Consider the following 19454-nt stretch of genomic DNA (forward strand, 5'->3'; position numbering starts at 1 on the left):
CCTTGTTTGTTCAATATGCATTTATGAACCTGCAGTTACAAGGCGCATCTGCGGATGTGTCAATTTTTAAATAAATAACGAGTGACTTTATAGTTCTAATTACATATTCCATTGGAAACGCAATGTACAATTTCGTTCAGAAATTTGTAATCATGGGATGAATATGTTTGTTATGCTAACTTTCATATTATTGACATAAACAACGACGTTTCGAAATTAAATAGACAGATCAAACTGTAACAGACGTTGCTGTCATATTCCAATTCAAATATTTCAAATGTCAATTTGAAATTTTCATTTAATTATTAACGATATTGTTTAATTGTATTAATGACTTTATGGTGTACTAACTTATATTTTGTATTATATAATATTTCAGTTCTCGAGTTACTGGAAGTCTCTCGAAAAACTACAGTGGAAAAAGTTGCTAAATGAAATTATGAATGGTTTTCTTTTTCTTATAAATTCATTTACTGTAATTATTTGAAATAAAATTCATGTAAAATTAAGAAATTGGTTACCATTCTGTATATAATTATGGGAGATTAATAATGAAAATTATATTATTTTATACCCAGTATCGAAATTAATATTAAGACTAGAGTAAAGAACGGTCAAATTAGAAAGATGAATTTAATTTGCAAATGAATAAATAAAATCTGTATAAGATATCATTTCATTTGCAAAAAGGTGACTACGATTTACAAAAGGGTTAATTTCGAGTGCAATACCAACGTTTGTTTAATAATCTTGTGCACAGAAATTTTTCAACGGCTGATATAAGAATTCTCTTTCAGCTCGACGATATTAAGGTACAAAATGTTCTCGACCTGACGTAAGTTCCACCTACCATCACTTAGTCCTATGACGTAGCAGCGACAGAAATAGAGTTATAAAAGAGTCAACGAAGTGTGATCGCGGTGAAGGAATACCTTCGAATTCAACGTTCATCAACCGGTTGGCGTTATCGGAATTCTCCGCTGAACTATGCCAGGGGGGGTTTCGCTAGAAATCTCGGCCGTTTCACGGGTGACAGCCACGGCGATTTTATTTTAACGGATAATTAAGTAATCGAGTACGTCGTCGCGGCTGATTGAAATTAACTGGTGGCTACGCGATACGGATCTACCTCGGTTAATCCATTTTGCGGAGATTTAATAATGACCGGAGCCAGTTAGTAACAAGTGCCCTCGTTACATCGTCGCCGGCCAATCGACTTTCATCTTGATGCGCCGCGACAGTGCATCCGGGGTAGCTTCTTACGCGCGGCACACCGAAAGTTATGTGTAATAACGCTGAGTACCTTAAGAGGCAACTTTCTTCCGTGATAGCTGCGTAAGCGCGGGCAAGTTTCACTGAGACCGGCCGTTCATGCAATTTCGCCTCGTGGATAATTCATGCGGCCAATAAAAGAGGAGTAGGTCAAACTTGCTTTTGGAGTACTCCGCCGCGTATAATCGGTCCCGCGGCGCATGACACGGCGAGATTAAACTTACAGTATTTCCAATTGCTTCCGATTAACATTTTTCGGACGAAACGTATTTGTTACGGAATCGTTGCTCGATGTTGCAATTTGTGCAATTCAATTTCACGGCGTTTACGTCTGCAGCGAAATCCACGGTTTGACATATGTTGCTATTTGAAATTTTATTTACGCGCTACGACATGCGTTGTTATTCTATAATATTACCCAATGCGAAGAACTTTTTATTTTTTAGTCACAATTGTTTCGTCCGCATTTTAACGGCGTTTAATTAAATGTTACAAGCAGAGTGTAGGTTTTTATGCAAATGAAGATTATTTGCACCGGTTGCAAGTTACAGCAACGGTGTAGACGTTCTATGAATTTCGTAGAATACACCCATTAGCAACTATTATCACGCAATGTATCGCTCAGGGAGAAGTTGCATAAATTATATTTAATAACTTTTGTAATAATGGTTACGGTAAAAGTTCCCTTTGCGAATATTCTATTGCATACTGTTAAACGAGTTCAGGCTACATCTACGCAGGTATAATTATGCGAGTTTGTAACACATTAACGGCGTTACAAAGTGTACCGGTGAATGAGAAAATTGTATAAACGAAATTTCATTAAAATCACTTTTTCTACGTAAATGTTTTTTCCCTACTAGGCAATGCATCACATTATTTTTCATTGTAATTATCATTACAGAAAGAATATGCAATTACTTCGCATTCTTCTATTGTAATTGGATACGCGGTGCAACTCTACCGAGTTCCGACCCTTCACATATACGTACGCGTTCCACCTTTAGCCTGTTACTTAGAATGTAACTAGGACTGCTGACCACGTGTTTGCTTTCCGACGATGAGTGGTAACGTACGTACATTGCTCCCATACTAACAAGAAGTACTTATGGTAATTGCATATGCAAAATTATTGCATGCTAATTAAATACTGTTGCAAATTGACTTTGTCGGTTCTTTTGTCTTATTTCGATAATTTCGAAAATATACGGCAAATTAAATATATCGCAAATTCTTGTTAACGTTATTATTAGCGTCAATTATTTCTTATTCTTTAAGAGTTATGATAATATCGTTTTTATTCCTGAAAAATTTATGTACGTGAACATATTGAATCTATTGAACATTATATTCCCAATGACCCCATAGTTAACGCAACCAGATTAAATATTTTATAATATACTGTTAACGGAACGGTGCATTTACAAAAACATGAAAGAGGATTTTTAATTCTGTAATATAATTTCGATATTTTCCTAGAACGTATACAGGGTGAACGAAATTTGAATATTTCACACGTTTCTGATGAAATTGAAAGATAACAAAAGAAAACATTGTTTAACTTGCAGCAACATATACTATGATAAACGTTACATTTTTTCAACGTCATACTTTCGCGATTTTAGTAACATCGACGTTTCTTAATTGACAAATAATGTCATAATATTTGTCGTTCTAAACGAAGCAGTGTTTTACATCAATTTTCACATTATGAAAAAACAAGTAAAATATTCGAATCGAATAAGTGATCCTGTTCACCCCGCGTGTGCATATTTTTTGGCAAGGGAGCGTATGGGATTCATTGGAATTCCATCGGCATTTTCGGTGATCATGAAGCGGCAGCCAAATCCGCCCCTTTTATTTTTCAAGTCTGCGGGTAGAAATTTGCTTGGAACTTTCGGTGTGGCACTTCGTTGCAACGAGCTATTGTGCGGATTCATCGGTGACCCACGCCGGGTGGAACTCGTGAAAACCCGTGTGTCACACCATTTGCGGTCGTTTCTGGGGCGATTACAAAAAAATCCGTTCCATTAGCGGTCAAGCGAACGAAGTGGCGAAGCGTGCAGGGTAGTGCTGCTTGCGGTTGTTCCATTTGCGGTTACAAATGAAAGCGCGACTTCCGTTCATAGAGTTCTCGTTTGCGCTTCGACCACACTTCCAGACGGCGAAAGTACCGAGCATTCCAAGACGAAACAGGCACGCTTCTTTGTGCACGGTGATCGTCAATATCGTCAATTCAGGGGCTGCGAGACACCCTTAGCGGAAACGTTTCCAACTAGATTTACAGATATTAATTACCAATTTTCCAGCGAATAAAAGTCACTTAAAAATCAGAGGGCACTTTATAAATATTTTATCAATTTTATCGAACTTAATGTGAATGAATTAAATGACTCAGCTTATATATAGTTCGGTATCTTGTAAGAAGTTTAACATGTTTTGTGCGATCGTGTAAGTATTTCCTCGACACTATTTGATGAATATGATAAATACAAAAATATTTAAATGATATATATATGAAAAAGAACTTAACATGTTAAATGCCAAAAATCAACCCCACAAAATTTAGGTAATTTGATTAATGAAACTTGAAAGTTAAATCATAGTGGATGGTATTTTAACTCTTTTGCAGTCTAAATATCCTACTAAAACTAAATTTGTCGAATACATTACAAGAAAAATGAATTTTTAAAATTAGTGAAAAATTAGTGTCGGCCATATATCAAGCCAGTCGGAATGATTGATTTATGACTCCTTTTTATACTTTCTGCAGTTCTAAAAGTATCGTAATTCTTCATTCTGGCATATACTATAATAGATACTATACAGTATATCCGATCTCATCATTATTGTAAAATAATATACCCTAATCGCATTTAGGGCTCCATAATTTTTAAGCTTTCTGATCGAAATTGTGGATTCTATGTTCTTCAAATAATTTTATATTCTGTATAACGTGCTAAAAATTGTATTCGCTGCAGTAGACACAAAGTAATCTAAATTTTTAGTAATGAAAAAGACATTGAAGAGTATAAAATAAACTGAAATAAATGTACAGTGCGATACAGGACGGATGATTTATAACAAAGATAAAACACAACACCGAATAAAATGTTTTCATTTAAAGCACGGTGGTCTGAAATGTTTGAAAATTCTTTTCAAGACGACGTTATTAAAAGCGGAATACTAGATAAAAAAGATACCGTTCCTAGTCTCGCATGTGAAGTAACATCCTATCCGGCTGTACGATCCGTCCTCGGAGACTCGGTATAAATGCCTCGACCGTTTTGTTTCCGGAAGACGAATAATCAGCACGGTTCAATGAAAATTACTCGAGCGACAACGAAAGTAAACGGAGAAGAAGAGAATTTTCAAACGTTATGTCACGAGATTTTTACAATTAACAGAAACGTAAATATAAATTTTCAAAATATGCAATGTGAATCTGACACGAATGAATCGATTTAAAATACATTTCCAAAACAAAATGTCTTCTCTTGGCTATGAGGTCAAAAATATAGAATTATAATTAGGAAATATTTAAATTCATATTAAATTGAAGAATTGAATAACAAGCGGGTAATTTTGATTTGCAAACTAAAAGCTGCAAAAGGGTTACTATTATTTGGAGGAAGGTAAGATCTACAAAAACATTAATTTACAGTTCAAAGTAAAAAATATAATCTATAAAAAGATTAATTGTTGGTCCGAAACCTGTAGTAAACTGTCGCATCTAGAAGGAGTACCTCAAAAACTATACAGATAAAAATAGACAAATAAAATTAGAGTGTTAAACAACGTATCCGGTCGATTTAGTTTAGAACGTTATTATCCGTGATCGTTTCGAATCGGAACGCTTTACGCTCGACACTTTTATTTCTATCGGAGTAAGCGTTCTAGCGATTAAGCACACGGGAAAGTTTCGTCGAAAGTCGGTCACACTTTCGTTGGCGGCCGCAAATGAAGCAGCTGTAACTACCAGCAGCATCCCCTAAGTTCCCGAGCACTTCAGCTTCGATCGGGGGGCTGGAATCGATTCCCAGCGACAACCGCTTTTGGCATCGCTCCTTAAAGGACCGATCACCGTCTGATCTCGGCGACGACTTTCGCCAATACGGCCCTGCGCGTCGTATACGCTGGTAGCGTATCAGACGACATAAACCGATACATAAATTCCAATTTATCCCCACCCATGGATCCACCACCACCCAACACCGTAGCCACGTTGTACGGACCGTGACGATGTTGTGCACTGTGTCGAATGTCATAAATCGATTCCAGGATACATTTACATTGGCCCGATAGCCGGCTATCGCGCGTACATGCCCCCCGAGCTTGTCTAATCGAAAAAAGTGAATCGCTGATGGCACAATATGCGGAGCTGACAATGAGCTATTCGACAGTGATAGCTCCGAGTACAAGCGGTATCGATACTCGACAGCTAAATTGCGGACGCTTATGCAAATTCACATTTTTACCGATGGCTTTACAATCTATGGCCGGTGGCAGTAAATCGCTTCTTAACCGTCTCATGGCGGATGCTCCCGGCGATTTTTTCACCGTATCTGCTCAGATTCTTGTGTATCAATTTCTTTTGAAATATTTATGAACCTACTTCTTTCGGGGCAACGTTCATCCTACGTGGTAACGATTAGGACCTTTTGTCGATACGGTTTTACGTCATTTTATCGTATCATTCATACTTAATCTTGGACGTAAGTTGATTAATATGGTAAAATTATAGTTCATTTCGAGAGATATTGATGTTCAGGAAATTTAAATTTTCTGGACACCATCGAAAATATTGAATTTGAAAAAAAGCAAATATTCGAGTAACAAATAAACGTTATTCTGCCATTAAGTTCCTGAATTAATTATTTCAAAATTCTTCTAATTGGTCAACTAAAGAATGGAACGTCAAATAGAAATTTCTATAGAAAGCAACAATTTTAATTCTATTAGATTTTTAATATAAATACAAATTATTAATTGATGGTATTAAAACATTTAGCAAGCCTGATTTAAATTCAAAAACATTGGTTGAACTCTTTTGTTAGGTTATGTGCACGCAAAGTAGAAATGGACTTTACACTGTGTACAAAAAGAAACAGTAATCGACGAAAAAATGGCACATTTTCAATAACAGAGTGACGCGAGATTACGTTTGACACTGCGAGGAGTGTCCCAAGATTTTCAAAATGGCCGAACGCTTACCGGACAAACCTGCGGTACAATTTTCACTCATTAATCGCGGAAGTCATAAGAAGTTAGCATTCGACGCGAAAAAAAGTGTGAAAAAGGAAGATCGAAATGCTCCGCGGAGCGACTAAGTAGCCGTTATGGTCCCGTGGCCGAGGGAAACGCGTATATAAACGGTTTTGATGCACCGATACGGCATACACGTTGCGTTCCCTCGGTCTCGGCCGACGAGCGCGAGTGCCCGATGCGAATTTGATTATACCGGAAAATTGATGGCGGCTGATAACCCCCATGAAATATGAATATGCTGAAGTTTATAAGATCCTTTCGCACCTTGGATCGCGTAAAAATGCGAAGTTTGTAGCGGAACGGGCCGGCGGCAAGTACTGCCATCTTCGAAATGAATACCTTCGAAAGGACGCGTTACCCTTCTTTTCCTGTATCCTTCATGTTCCTGGGCGAAATAAATTTTTAGAAAAATATATTTACAACCTTTGCGCCGCTACGAAGTGTGTAATAAATTGTGAAAGGTGCTGGAACATTTGTGATCAGAAGTCTGCGCTCACGCAGAATATACGTTTTCAGGGTCTATCATACGGAAAATAGGATAGACAGAGAACGTTTTCGTTCGCTTGACCTTTCAAGCCATTCCTTCTGACTATCGATAAGAACAGAAAAAATAATAAAAAATAATAATACAAATTTTTCAAGACTGAAAATAATTAAATGCTTCTTTTCTTAATTTAGATAAGTTGAGAATGATATAACACTCTTATTAAAGTTTTTTCTATATTTCAATTATTCAATTTTGCCATAAATACGTAAAATTCGCGGTCTAATTACAAAATGTTTTTTTATATTATCGATCGATAAGTGAATAAAGTGATAAGTGAATATAATGTTATAAACGAGCGAAATTTTGAATGTATTTTGAAAAATCAAAAGTTTAAAGCAAAAAATCAAGAATCTCTGGATAGTTATTCTATTACAGGTAATAAGTAATGGAAAACAGGTTATTCGCATAAACAACATTGAACACCAGGTCAGATAACATTAATTTTAGTATTTCCGTCGACACCAAGAGCTTTTTATTCAGTTTAATATGAATCATCTACGTCCGAAACTCTGTTATTTTATTCGGAGTCCAACATTTTTCAAGTAATTCGTGAGCCAACCAGAATTCCAGCCGTTTAATGAGCAAATTCCAGAGAAAATTTACTGTGCAATAAGTGACGGATTTAATTTCAAGCTTAAGGCGAAGATAACAGGTTTTAGTTTCGGACGATTCGAGCTTATTATATAATTAACTTCGATAAATGGACTGGCATTCTTCAAAGTTCGGTTAGTATTACGCTGGTGTCACAGCAATAATGAAACTTTAAGCCTGTAACAGTGAAGTACTTAAAATACCCCGTGTTCGTAAAGTATCCTTTCCTTTTTGAAAACCGCTCTTCTACAAAATTATCAAAGTTCTTTACAGAGTCGTTATCCCAAGAGAGTATGAAGTTCCTAAAGTTCTCTTCTTTTTTTTTTTAACTCAAACCAGATATCTCGTATTAATAAGAGCAACTGGTGCCAACTTCACAATCGTTTGTAAAATGACTTACATATCTTGTTGTAATAAATGCAAATACAAGAGGCAGAATTTGAAATGAGAAATGACTGAAGCTGAATTGGTGGGAATTCTTTCCGTGTTTTAATAAATTATTTAAAGAAGCAATTGGCAAAATAATATTTTGTTTTTCCTATAATATCAATAGTCTCAATTTGTGCTGTGATTATAATTGAAATAGGCTAAGGAAAATTATTTTACCTGAGATGTGCAGTCCTCTATTATAAAAGTCGAATTTTGCATGGAAATTCACAATTCAACATTTCTATAAATATAAACAAATATAGCATAACATGGAATAATACAAATCTAGCGCGGCAGGGGTCACAGAAAATTCTTTGGTATGAATTATGATCCAGATTCTGGTATGATAATTTTCCACTGAACCTGGAGTTCCTCGAGCGAGCCATGAAACTAATCGCGGAAAGCGCGCGAATTCTCGCAGGTGTTTGTTTTCCGAGCATACCTGCAACGCGTGAGCAGGGAACCACATAAAACTGGCGAAGCTCAAACAATTCGTATAGTAAATCACTGGCTATCTTATAAGTAGACTGCGGATTTTATGCATTCATGACAAAAATTAGTACTTAGATCAAATACAATATAGCAAAATCATTTAAACAAAATATTATTGCAATATTGTTAATTCTTTAAAATTATTAAGGAAACGAATAAATTTCTATGTAAAGAGTGATAATGTAATAGGTAAACAAACTTCGCTATCGTATTTTGCAAATATATTAAGAACACAAAACATATAAAATAGTTTGTGAGCGTGTTACTATGCCGTTAAAAAGATGTAAAGTTAATTACTGTGTCAATTTCTGTACACTGATAGAATTACTTTGCTTCAACTACTGTGATCATTTCTAGGCAAGTAATCCTATAATAAAATTGTAAAAACATGAAATATTTCATATCAAATTATTCAGTATAATTTATTATATATATTTCAATAAATAAATATGTTGCAAAATATGTTTCAATAAACATACATAATAAATTATACTAAATAATTTAATACGAGATATTTCTTGTTTCTACATTATTATTATAGGATTATTTATAAGTATTGACTCACGATATTATTCAACGGACCAAGAAAGTAAGGTTACATGTAACACGTGGTATGCTACGAAAATGTTCAGTAATAAAACAAAATCTTAAGCCAGTTAGAGCGTACGCAAATAGAAACGAGTCGTTAAAAAATTCAATCTTGTATTCGATAATGTTTTTAAATACAAGCAGAAATATTATAAAAACGCAGCAATTGACAGACTTACCCCAAAATACTTAATCATTCTTTCTAAAAGCGTGACAAAACTTCGGCTTTCGCTTAAATATCCGAAAAAGTAGGCAAGATAGATGACTGTACATATTTTGACTGTACATACTGAAAAAATCTGATATATGCACGGTATATCGGCAGGACCGTTGAACCAAATAAAGCCTCCGGATGATCTGTCGCGGTGTATCGTGCGCGGGTTTCGTTCGAACCGAACGAACTACCGGGAATACGAATACTTCGCGGAATTTCCTGTTCGGATTACTCCGGCCCGACTTGTGTCAAGACACGCAATTTCTTAGATCGGGACAGAGTTAACTAAAGCTTGTACGAAATGTTCCGCGTAACGGGAAACTCGCGACGTTCCGGAATACAGGTTGCCGTCGCCGAAGGAAAATTTCGAGTCCTCCGGTTACGGATTGTTCTAACGAGGAGGTATATGGGGTTCCGGGGAACGTTGCATCTAAGATCCGGAGCTTCGATGATCTATTTCAACTCGACGCATTGTGTTTCGTCTAATTGTCTTCGAAACTAAACCGTAAGTTTTAACATCGAACTCCGGGGGCGGCTTTGTCGCAGTAACAATGCTTTATTTTCTGGTCTCGTTGATCTGAAAATCGAGTTCGGTCTACACTAATCTCTCCACTAGACTGTTTAACAAAAATAGAAACTTCTCTGAAGCGTCTCCAAGTAAATTGAAACGTCTTTATGCGATTAGTAGCCGTGACATGTCTCGAGTAAAAAGCAGAAACTCTGCTCGAGTTCATTGAATTTTTTTCTAGTTCTTTGTTATAGTCTTATCAAGCTATAAAACCGCAGGCTATATTACTTCCTATTGTCTTTTAGACGGCTCAATTTGTTTACGAATATTTTCTGCTCTCGATTCGTAATCGTTTCCAACTATCATTAAATTACAAGCACTATTTTCTTCGGTAGTAGAATCTAGATTCCAATTACTGTTAATTGTACTGCAAATTGAGTATTCGATTATTGGATCGATGCGTTCATTAGGACCATTAAGAAGTCCTTCAGTGTTACTAGATTGTCCATAATTTCATTAGTTTCATATGGTGAAGATATAAATTTAAATCCTTCTTTCAGTGTTCACAGATACTCCACCCTTCAAAAATGATTGCTTATGAAGAGCCGCCATAAAATTTGCGACAAAGACTTCATTTAATTTTTAAGATCTCGAATTTCTCGCAAGAAGATCGAACAGCTGAAAGGAGCAATAAAATATTTTTGTGCGGCGGTGTATCTTAGCGACAAAAGCTGCCCATGATAGATGTCATAATACATCTGAACAACATCGTCGCACCGCGAACAGCGTATTGGCTTCTCGTTGGAATTCGTGTTTCATTCGATGCGAATATCATGTAAACAGAACAATCATTGGTGCGAGCTGCAGTACTGTGCCGCGAGTAGCATCCGCTAAAGCTAAAACTGTCGAGCCGACTGAACGGTCACAGTAAAGTATTTGGAGAAATGGTATTTGTTTAAGGAGAACGTTGCATCAGAGTTTGGAGAACGAAAGAAGAGAATCCAAGCGAGCGACAAGTGTGCGTCGTACAACGTTTCATAGTTTCTACGGGAATTAATACAGCATAGAGAGAATCTAACGAGTGCAGTGCGTTTTGGGGATAGTTACCTAGTTCGTAGCCGCAGCCCTTGTGCTTCCCGTTCGTGACGTCCTGGAACAGGGTCTTGTCGGCGTCGCTGTCGTGGAGTTTGGTGGCGACGGCCACGCACAGATTTTTCGTCACGTCCCAGGCGCAATGGGGATCTTGAAGAGCCACGCATGCCCCGCACGTGGACGCCGCCGGAGCATCGCAATGGTGAAGAGGGACCGCACGGATCTCGGAGTCGGCGAACACCACCAATTTACTCGCCTCACCTGCCAGATGGACCACCAACAGGTCCTTGATCGCTTGTCCTGAACGCGACGAAAATTTACGTTAGAACTTTCACCAGCAATCGACGCGCGTGTCTGTCAACGTCTTCGGCGAAAGACGTCCTGCTAAAATGCGCGTCTAGCTTCTGAAATGTCTTATTAACTAGAAGCGAGCCGTTTACCATTCGTTTAAGTAATAATCATAGTTGGGTAAAATAGAATCGTAAATGGTAAATAGTAAATAAATATTTAGTTCAGATCATGCATGCATCTTATAAAATAAAATATTTCTTTTTAAAAATTTTATTCGTGTTAAAATGACGATTATTTTGACAAACATGTTTATTTACTGGACAGATCATTGTACTTTGTGTGAATTATAAAGTGTACACAAAATTATTAATGATTTCTTGTTAAACGAATTTTAATGAGTTTTATACGAGTCCTGTTTTTGAATATAGCGTTTTAAAATTATGATTTTTGTGAAAATATTATATCTAGTGTAAATACTACCAAATATTGCTGTATATTAATAAAATAAAAAGGTAGAAAAGAGAACTTGTTCCTGCTTCAGCTCTCTAAAACATAGCGCAATAGGAATTGTGTTTTCATAAATATATCTGTTGTTTCTATATATCCTACATAATTATTTGCAATTACATACAGCGACAATTTGCCACAATTCGTGAAATTAAACTATACAGAAACAAGTTACCTTAATATGTATTTTTCGGGAAATTCGTTAAACGTCCGATGGTAAACTACAATAATTTAGCTATTTCCCGTGTATCGTGCACCCGAGTTTAAGCCCAGCCTCCACAGCGGCAGGTATAATATTAAATAATTTGGCGTTTCCAAAAAATCCCCGGCAATCGATTCCATTCTTTTCCATTCGCTTGTACTCATTTCGTCAATCCAATTTCCTCGTTCAATCCCAGTTTTCCATTAAACAGTCCGAAACGTCGACGTCGAAATCTGCATTTAGTTTGCTTGAATCGCTTGCTTCGTCACGTCAAACGTAAATTTTTGCCGTGGCTCGCGGCCGACGCGACGCGCGCAGCAGAATAAATCACACAAATAATCGAATATTTGCTTGCAAGTCCGTGACAGTTCATCGAACGGGTCGGAGAGCAAACGGTGTGCTTTACTATTTTTTTTTTTTCGATTTTTTTTTTCTAGTCCCCCCGTCACCGGGGCCGTCGAAAGTCAACGACAGAATGAGACAGGAAAACGGAGGGGGGGACGCGGTATGGGGAAAGCCGGGAGAAAAATTATGCGGGTAAAATCGAATGGCGCGTCACGCGATCGCGCATATACAAAGCAGGTTAATTAAATTCTTGAGGATTGAAATTTAGATTTGTGGCTCTGCTGAACGAACGAACGAACGAACGTCCGCCGTTCCGAAATTTCCCTGTTTTGCATTGTAATTGGGTCGACGGTTATCGGATGCGTACAATCGAACATCGAGCTTTATGAAGTCTCAGTTTTTCTTTGCGGAGAAGGAGTCGCTGAAAATTTTCCGCCGCATAATGGAAATTTATACGTTTTGTTAGCGGAATTGTTGCCACGCTTACCGAAATTTTTGGTATGCTTACCGTATTTCAGCACCTGAACGTCGCTCACGATAACTTGGCCGACGTTGTTCAGAGAATCGGGCGCGCGAGTGTTCAACGCTTTGAGAATCCGACCGTCGTCTACGTAAGATTACAATATTATGTTAATTTTATTCTCGCCGGGGTTTCCGTCCGTCATGGGACGTGGTTATGAGTGCTCACCTGTTCCTATGTAGAGGATGTCGTAGGCCTTACCATCCAGTGCCTTTACCTGAGCATCTACAGCGACTTTGGTAAATCTGTAACTGCACGCGCAACGTATGGCTTAATTATTCCTTGAAATAGAGAGAAACATTGTTTTCGTGCGATTTTACGCGGCGAAACAAGTTTTACATGGATTTCTATTCTTTCTATACCCATTTACATCGAATGAGAATTATTATTTCACTAATAATAATGTGTAAAGTGTCCGAATATTATATTATTGCGACGTCAAAAGTGAGCACATTTAATATCAATTAATAATAAAACTATACAAATTATGTAAATAAAACTTATGTTTGTAGAAACTAAAGTAACTGTTCTGACTTATTAAAAACCTATAAATTTATTAATTCAGCAAACAGGAAAGATACGGGGTAAAAATTTCTCAAATATGATGTCCGAATATTAATGCGGCCCACTGTATTTAGCAAAAATTGCGAAAAGTGATCGATGAAAATAGCGTGACTTACTTGAAGCTGACTTTGGTTATCACAGGGAACGCGAAGAAGGACTGAACCGCGTCGTCCATGAGGGGGTGTGCTTTCACGAAGTTCACGGTCACGTCTGGAAGCGTTCTGGAGTCGTTTACGCATGCACCGGGCCGCGGTTCGGGCACCTTTTCCGGAAGTACTCGCAGCCAATTGCTGTTTATGGTTTCTTGTTCCTTGAACGCACCTTGGAAGACATCGAGGACGTTCTTCATGGAGAACGCGCAGACGGCCGAACCGCCGATCGAGTTCACGGGGGTTGTGAACACACCGTAAACAAGTCGTGCGCGTTCACCGGCGTAAAAGCCCTCCGTGACGTCGCTGGTCGATTCTGTTTAAATAATTGGAAGTTGATTAATACGGATCGTAATATAGTCGTAAGTTGCGTAATATAGATCCCTTCTATTTTACTACATTATCGTGCTCGCGTTAATGCTGGACGGGGCTGGGCTGATGAACTGTAATCCTCCACTGGTTGCGATGGGAATTCATCGATTAAGGAAATTATGGTTATTTATTCCGTGCGAAATTCGGTATGGTTTTAGTAAAATGACAGTGCAGTTTAAATTTCATATATATGATTGCACGTGTACTCGGTGAAAATGAAAGTAATAATGGATATCGTTATGGGATCATTGCTTGCTGTTTGTTAATAGATATGAATATTGAACGTTTCAATGAAATAATGACATTCGCGGATCGAACATTAACTTTTTAATCAAATAAAATTATTTCTCATACGTGTCTATGGACGATGTTGTTCGAGTTCCATACATTTCATTTGATAATGTTTTTAAAACTTACAAACGGATCATGTTACTTATTGTCATACCTTCGCGTTGATTTCTTAATTTTGATTCCAATGTATCACGTAAAATCTATTTTATATTGTCATTGTTGATTTCTTTTAAATCGAAAAGAAATCATATTATTTCGTCCACAGTATTTAGTTATCAGAGTAAGATTGTGCATACGAAAATATAAATTTTCCGTCCCGCCTAATAAATTATTCACGCATTTTAAGTCCGAATCATAAAAGCTGTGAAAGGAATTATATTCCTCTAAAAGTTCACTAATAGCGTCACAGCATCATTTTATTATGAAATTATAATACTAATAGTATTAATGTCGTCCACATTATGCGTTTTAATATTTTATCGAGCGTCCACTGCTGATTTACTTATATCAAAAACTAGTAACTATAATTTATAACTTATTGTTAACTAATACAAGAAAAAGCTTTTCTTCTCAATTTCCAAAAAAATAATAATAATGTAAAGAATTTGCAAAGAGCGCGGTCTTTTTATAGCATAATTTTCTGTGCCAGCATCTAATACAATTCCTTCTTTAATATTCATTTTGGAGGATATTAGAGCTCCAAGAGCACGACGCTGTTTTCTTGCCGAGTAGAATCGCTATCTTTGGGACAATAGTTGTTTAAATACGGCTTATACGCGCGAGACTGTAATGTTAATTCCACGGCAGTTATAATAAGGTGTTAATATTAATCCGAGCGGCTAGCTCCGGCATAATGGACCGAATGACGTTACGCTATGGTGTAATATCAATTAAGCCGTGCGCACACACTGCGACAGAGTGAGGGGATATGCCCTTTTTGTGGTGAACGCACCTCTTCTTGCACGTAAAGTGTTAATAACATTTTCAGGTGTGGGATTTAATTGAAAATGGCCCGTAATATTTCATTAGCTGACGCATTATAAAGTGGATAAATTTTATTTCCCCGGACTGGCGGAGCATCGATGCTTTGAAAATTAGTAATTTAAATGTGGGAACGATAAAATCACCACGGTTACAGTATTCCCTTGCAGGGGATATTATCGATAATTGTATTCGTCGTTACGATTCGTTAGGCAGATTTTATTGAATATACAATTATCGCTGGTAAATGGAATACGATTTTAAAAAGGTTGTCTTCCGTTACGATGCTATTACTGAAAGTAAAAAGAAATATCGAATATTTGTTTACAGCGTTTTCCAATCGTATAAACAATTAACAAATCGTGTATCACGCGATACGTAAAGTAAGTCTCTTTTTTCTAAATTAGATCTTGTTTATTGAGATTTCTGAATTTTCGTATTGAGAATTATCATCCTTTATAAGCCAAATGATTAATTACAGATAAATAATATTGTCAGATAATACGTCAATAAATGTGTTTGTTTTGGAGCTTTTAAAACTAGTTCGCAAAAATTACATGTAAAAGAACAGAATACCGATTCTTATTTCTTTTCAGTTCATTTTATCATAGTTGCAGGATACATGCAATTTTTAAAAGTCAACTGTGCAAGTATCACGTAGGTTCCTGTAAAAAAGATCTCCACTCTTGGCAAGCATTTGAAATCAGGTGTTCCATGCTACCAACCTTCACTTCAATATGCATGAATGCTTCGCGCAGAGAATGCAAAATTGCTATCACCTTCGTATTCTGAAAAAGCACGTTCGTTAAACAACTAAATGCTTCGGAACAGCATCAATAATTTATAGGGTTTCCATCGCAATGATTCCTGACGAGGTCGAAAATTTGAAATTATATCTGTTAGCGTCCGACGTCGTGGATCCTTGTTTCCATTTCCACAAAAGCAATACGAACGTTCCGCATTTGACATATTGGAAGTGAGCTTAAAAGAGGAGCACATCAATAAAAAATATCGAAATAAAATTGCAATCGATGGGCACCGGTCAAAGAGAAACGCAGAGGAATAGATTGGCACGTTATCAAACCGAGAGAGAGCAATCGTTGTAAAATACAGGATCGGTATATAACATTAAAGAGGATCGCGAAACGAGTCCCCAGACAAAAATAAGGCTCGATTTCACAAAGAACTCGATGTCATTTGAAATTCAAATTCGACCTGAATCCATAGATCGTGTGACGCGAGTCCGTATCTTGGCCGTCGGCTTTTAAATCACAGGTCGTTGCGGATCGCTCGGTCTCACCCGGTGGCGCCGCTAATGGACATTAATATTAAAAATTCCTCGGGAACAATAACGTTAAAGAAGCATAATCCGGCCGGGAGAAGGACTGAATGGAGGCGGCGAAAGAACACGCGGTGGAAGTTTTCCGTCAATCTCTCGTTAATTCCGCACGAGCGAACCGAGAAACCATTAATGTAGCCATTCTTCAGAGACATTAGCGGGGCGCAGAAAGGATAATTCGTGTTCCATAAAACAGCGGATGAAATTCTCAAAGTCGTTGCCGGTCACGAACGAAAATCAATCATCTGGTTACAGCGGCGATTCCCGTATCCGAACTAATAGAGAGATAAAATGTGTTCGGATAACGGAGTTTTCATAGAACGGAACAATTGCTTTTCAATTTAGTTGCTCGAAGTTTCGAATTGAAAACTTTGCAATCTTGACAAGTACCTAAGGACAATAAAAAGAAGAATTTAAACTATGGTTAAGGTAAATCCCGGGAAAAACATAACGGTTGCACGTCTACAACAATTTGTCCTCGATTCTAAAGTGAAGCGGCACTGGTTTTTCTCCGTGGAAATTCAGTTTGTTCTCTTCGAACCGGCCACGTTCTTTTACAACGGCTATTGGTCGTTAACCGTCATGTTTACAAATTTCTCAATTTTTGCTGTGTAGGGATTAAGAGTTTACTGCTAGCAGTAAACCTTCGGCGAAGACTGGGCTAATTTTCCTGGAAGTTACTTCTGAGGAGCGACGTTCCAGGTTTTATCGGATCAAGAAATCGAGCGGCGAAGTTCGGAATTTCTTTCAATTAGAATCAGGGATTTTTGCATGTGTACAATATTTTTTATCCAATTGTTCCATCTAATATGTTTATCGTTCGCGTAGGTTTCATCTGTACTTGCAATTAACACATCACTATTTTAGCAGTCACAAAAATAAGGTAGAATTAAATAATCTTGATCAACAAGACGAAAGCTACGAATTTAAAGTTGTATGATTATCCTACGGATGTTTATGCAGAACGAAGATTGTCTACATAAATTACAAGACACAAGATCTACATAGATATTTATTTCGTTTCTCAAAAATCTTAATGAGTTCAAAGTTGTCAACAGTATTTTCAATTATTTAAATGTTTTTATTGTTTCGTAATTGATTAACTAATTTTCAAAATAAATGCATAACACCTGCATCGTTGATTTTTTAAATTATGTTAGGTGAAGTAAAAAGTTTTTGAGCCTCTTTTCTCTTTATTTCGACGATGAAATTAACAAAGTTAGAGTGATCAGATTTAGATCAAATATGCGCTATTCTGTTCGACGATTTTTGTCCATTTTTATGTCAATTTAATAATTCTGCGATTAAAGAAATCGTCGTCCCTATTGGGAAAAAACTTGACCAGCTCATTTCCACAAGCCTCTCTTAAAGCCAGTTTTTCACCACCAAGAAAATTGTTTAAATGCTTGAACAGGTGATAATCGCTTGGTGCCAGATCTGGTCTATACGGCGGGTGCGATATAACTTCCCATCCAAGCTCTCGGAGCTTTTGGCACATCGTTAAAGATGTGTGCGGCCTGGCGTTGTCTTGTTGGAATACAACGCCCTTCCTGTTGGCCAATTCTGGACGCTTCTCATCGATCGCCTGCTTCAATCTAGTCAGTTGTTGACAGTATATGTCCTTGGACCACGATCTTTGTCACTTGTTGTTTTCGTATGTGAATCATTTTTTATCCCCAGTTTCAGCAAAGAATCGCAGGTATCAATTCGTTCGAAAAAGTTCTTTTGCGTTAATTCGTGTGGCATCCATACATCGAGCTTCTTCTTGAAACCAGCCTTATGCAAATGGTACCAAACGATTTTCTGACTAATCTTCAGTTCCCGGACAATGAAATAAGTGCTCCCATGTCGTTCTGACTGGACTATTTCCATGATTTTATCAACAATTTCGACGAGTGGCTTACCAGAGCGTGTCTCAGTTTCGACGTCCATATTACCAGAACGGAAGTGTTGGAACCACCGCTTTGCTGTTGAATTCGATACTGTATTGGGTCCATAAACAGCACAAATTTGTTTGACCGCTTGCTTCGCTTTATCCCCTTGGTCGTAGTGGTACTGAAGAATGTATCGAATTTTCTCTTTCTTTACCTACATTTTGGGACGCTCTAACGCACAACTGGATTCGCTAAACAAAACACTGTCACAGAACTTTTTTCGAAGCGTTATATCGCCTTTAAATCACCGTATCGAATGACAAGATGCAACGTATAGTATACATACATCGTGAGATGTGGCTCACTAAGGCCATCTAACGAAGAAGGCTCAAAACTTTTTACTTCACCTAATATTATGGTAGTCGAAGAAAAACATTAATCGAATAAGTTATATCAGCAGAAAATGTTTCCGTACGATTCGACGTATTCCGAGACTTTGTAATTCAAACAATTTCGAATGCCGAACGTTCAGCAAATAATTCTTAACGGAGAAGTTCTCTATTCATTAACGGATCGTCTCATTCACGATAATTTGACTTTTGGACAAAAGTAATTGGAACAACAGGCTGAATACAAACTAGAAGTGCGGTGTCTTCTACAGGAGGCGGCCAGAAGGGTGAAAGGAGAATCAAGTAATTACGATTCGCCGGAAAATTTGAAGGTGCACCGGTAGAGATGATCAAGGGAGCGGAAGTGTAACCACTTTCCGAGTGCAAATTGTTGTTCGTTTCGTTAAAACGGGCACGACACTTCAGTGGCGCCATCGCGCTTACGAGCGCAGTTTCTAGTAAATACAGTGCTTGCTTTAATAAAGCTGCGGATCTTTGATCACGTAAACACTCGACGAAGTGAATAGACAGAGTGGTGCTGAGAAAGCGCTTACATACATATGTTGCCAAGACGAGCTTTTAAAATGCTTCGCTAATTGAATGGGGACCTCGAAAGGGTTCATGTTGCA

The 19454-nt window shown here is 37.4% G+C and overlaps 1 protein-coding gene across 3 annotated transcripts in view; it reads right to left on the reverse strand.

The window, feature by feature from the left end:
* LOC144468085 (semaphorin-1A) overlaps nucleotides 1-19454 on the reverse strand; it is a 678833-nt gene that overhangs the window by 8038 nt on the left and 651341 nt on the right. For all 3 annotated transcript variants that reach the window (XM_078177255.1, XM_078177256.1, XM_078177254.1), the window contains 4 exons: nucleotides 13547-13895; nucleotides 13035-13117; nucleotides 12855-12953; nucleotides 11017-11301 (listed from right to left, as the gene is read on the reverse strand). In XM_078177255.1, coding sequence (XP_078033381.1) covers nucleotides 11017-11301; nucleotides 12855-12953; nucleotides 13035-13117; nucleotides 13547-13895 — 816 coding nt within the window. The remainder of the gene's footprint in view (nucleotides 1-11016; nucleotides 11302-12854; nucleotides 12954-13034; nucleotides 13118-13546; nucleotides 13896-19454) is intronic.

The sequence above is a fragment of the Augochlora pura genome, chromosome 3, assembly GCF_028453695.1.
Source record: "Augochlora pura isolate Apur16 chromosome 3, APUR_v2.2.1, whole genome shotgun sequence".
NCBI classification, from domain to species: Eukaryota; Metazoa; Arthropoda; class Insecta; order Hymenoptera; family Halictidae; genus Augochlora; species Augochlora pura.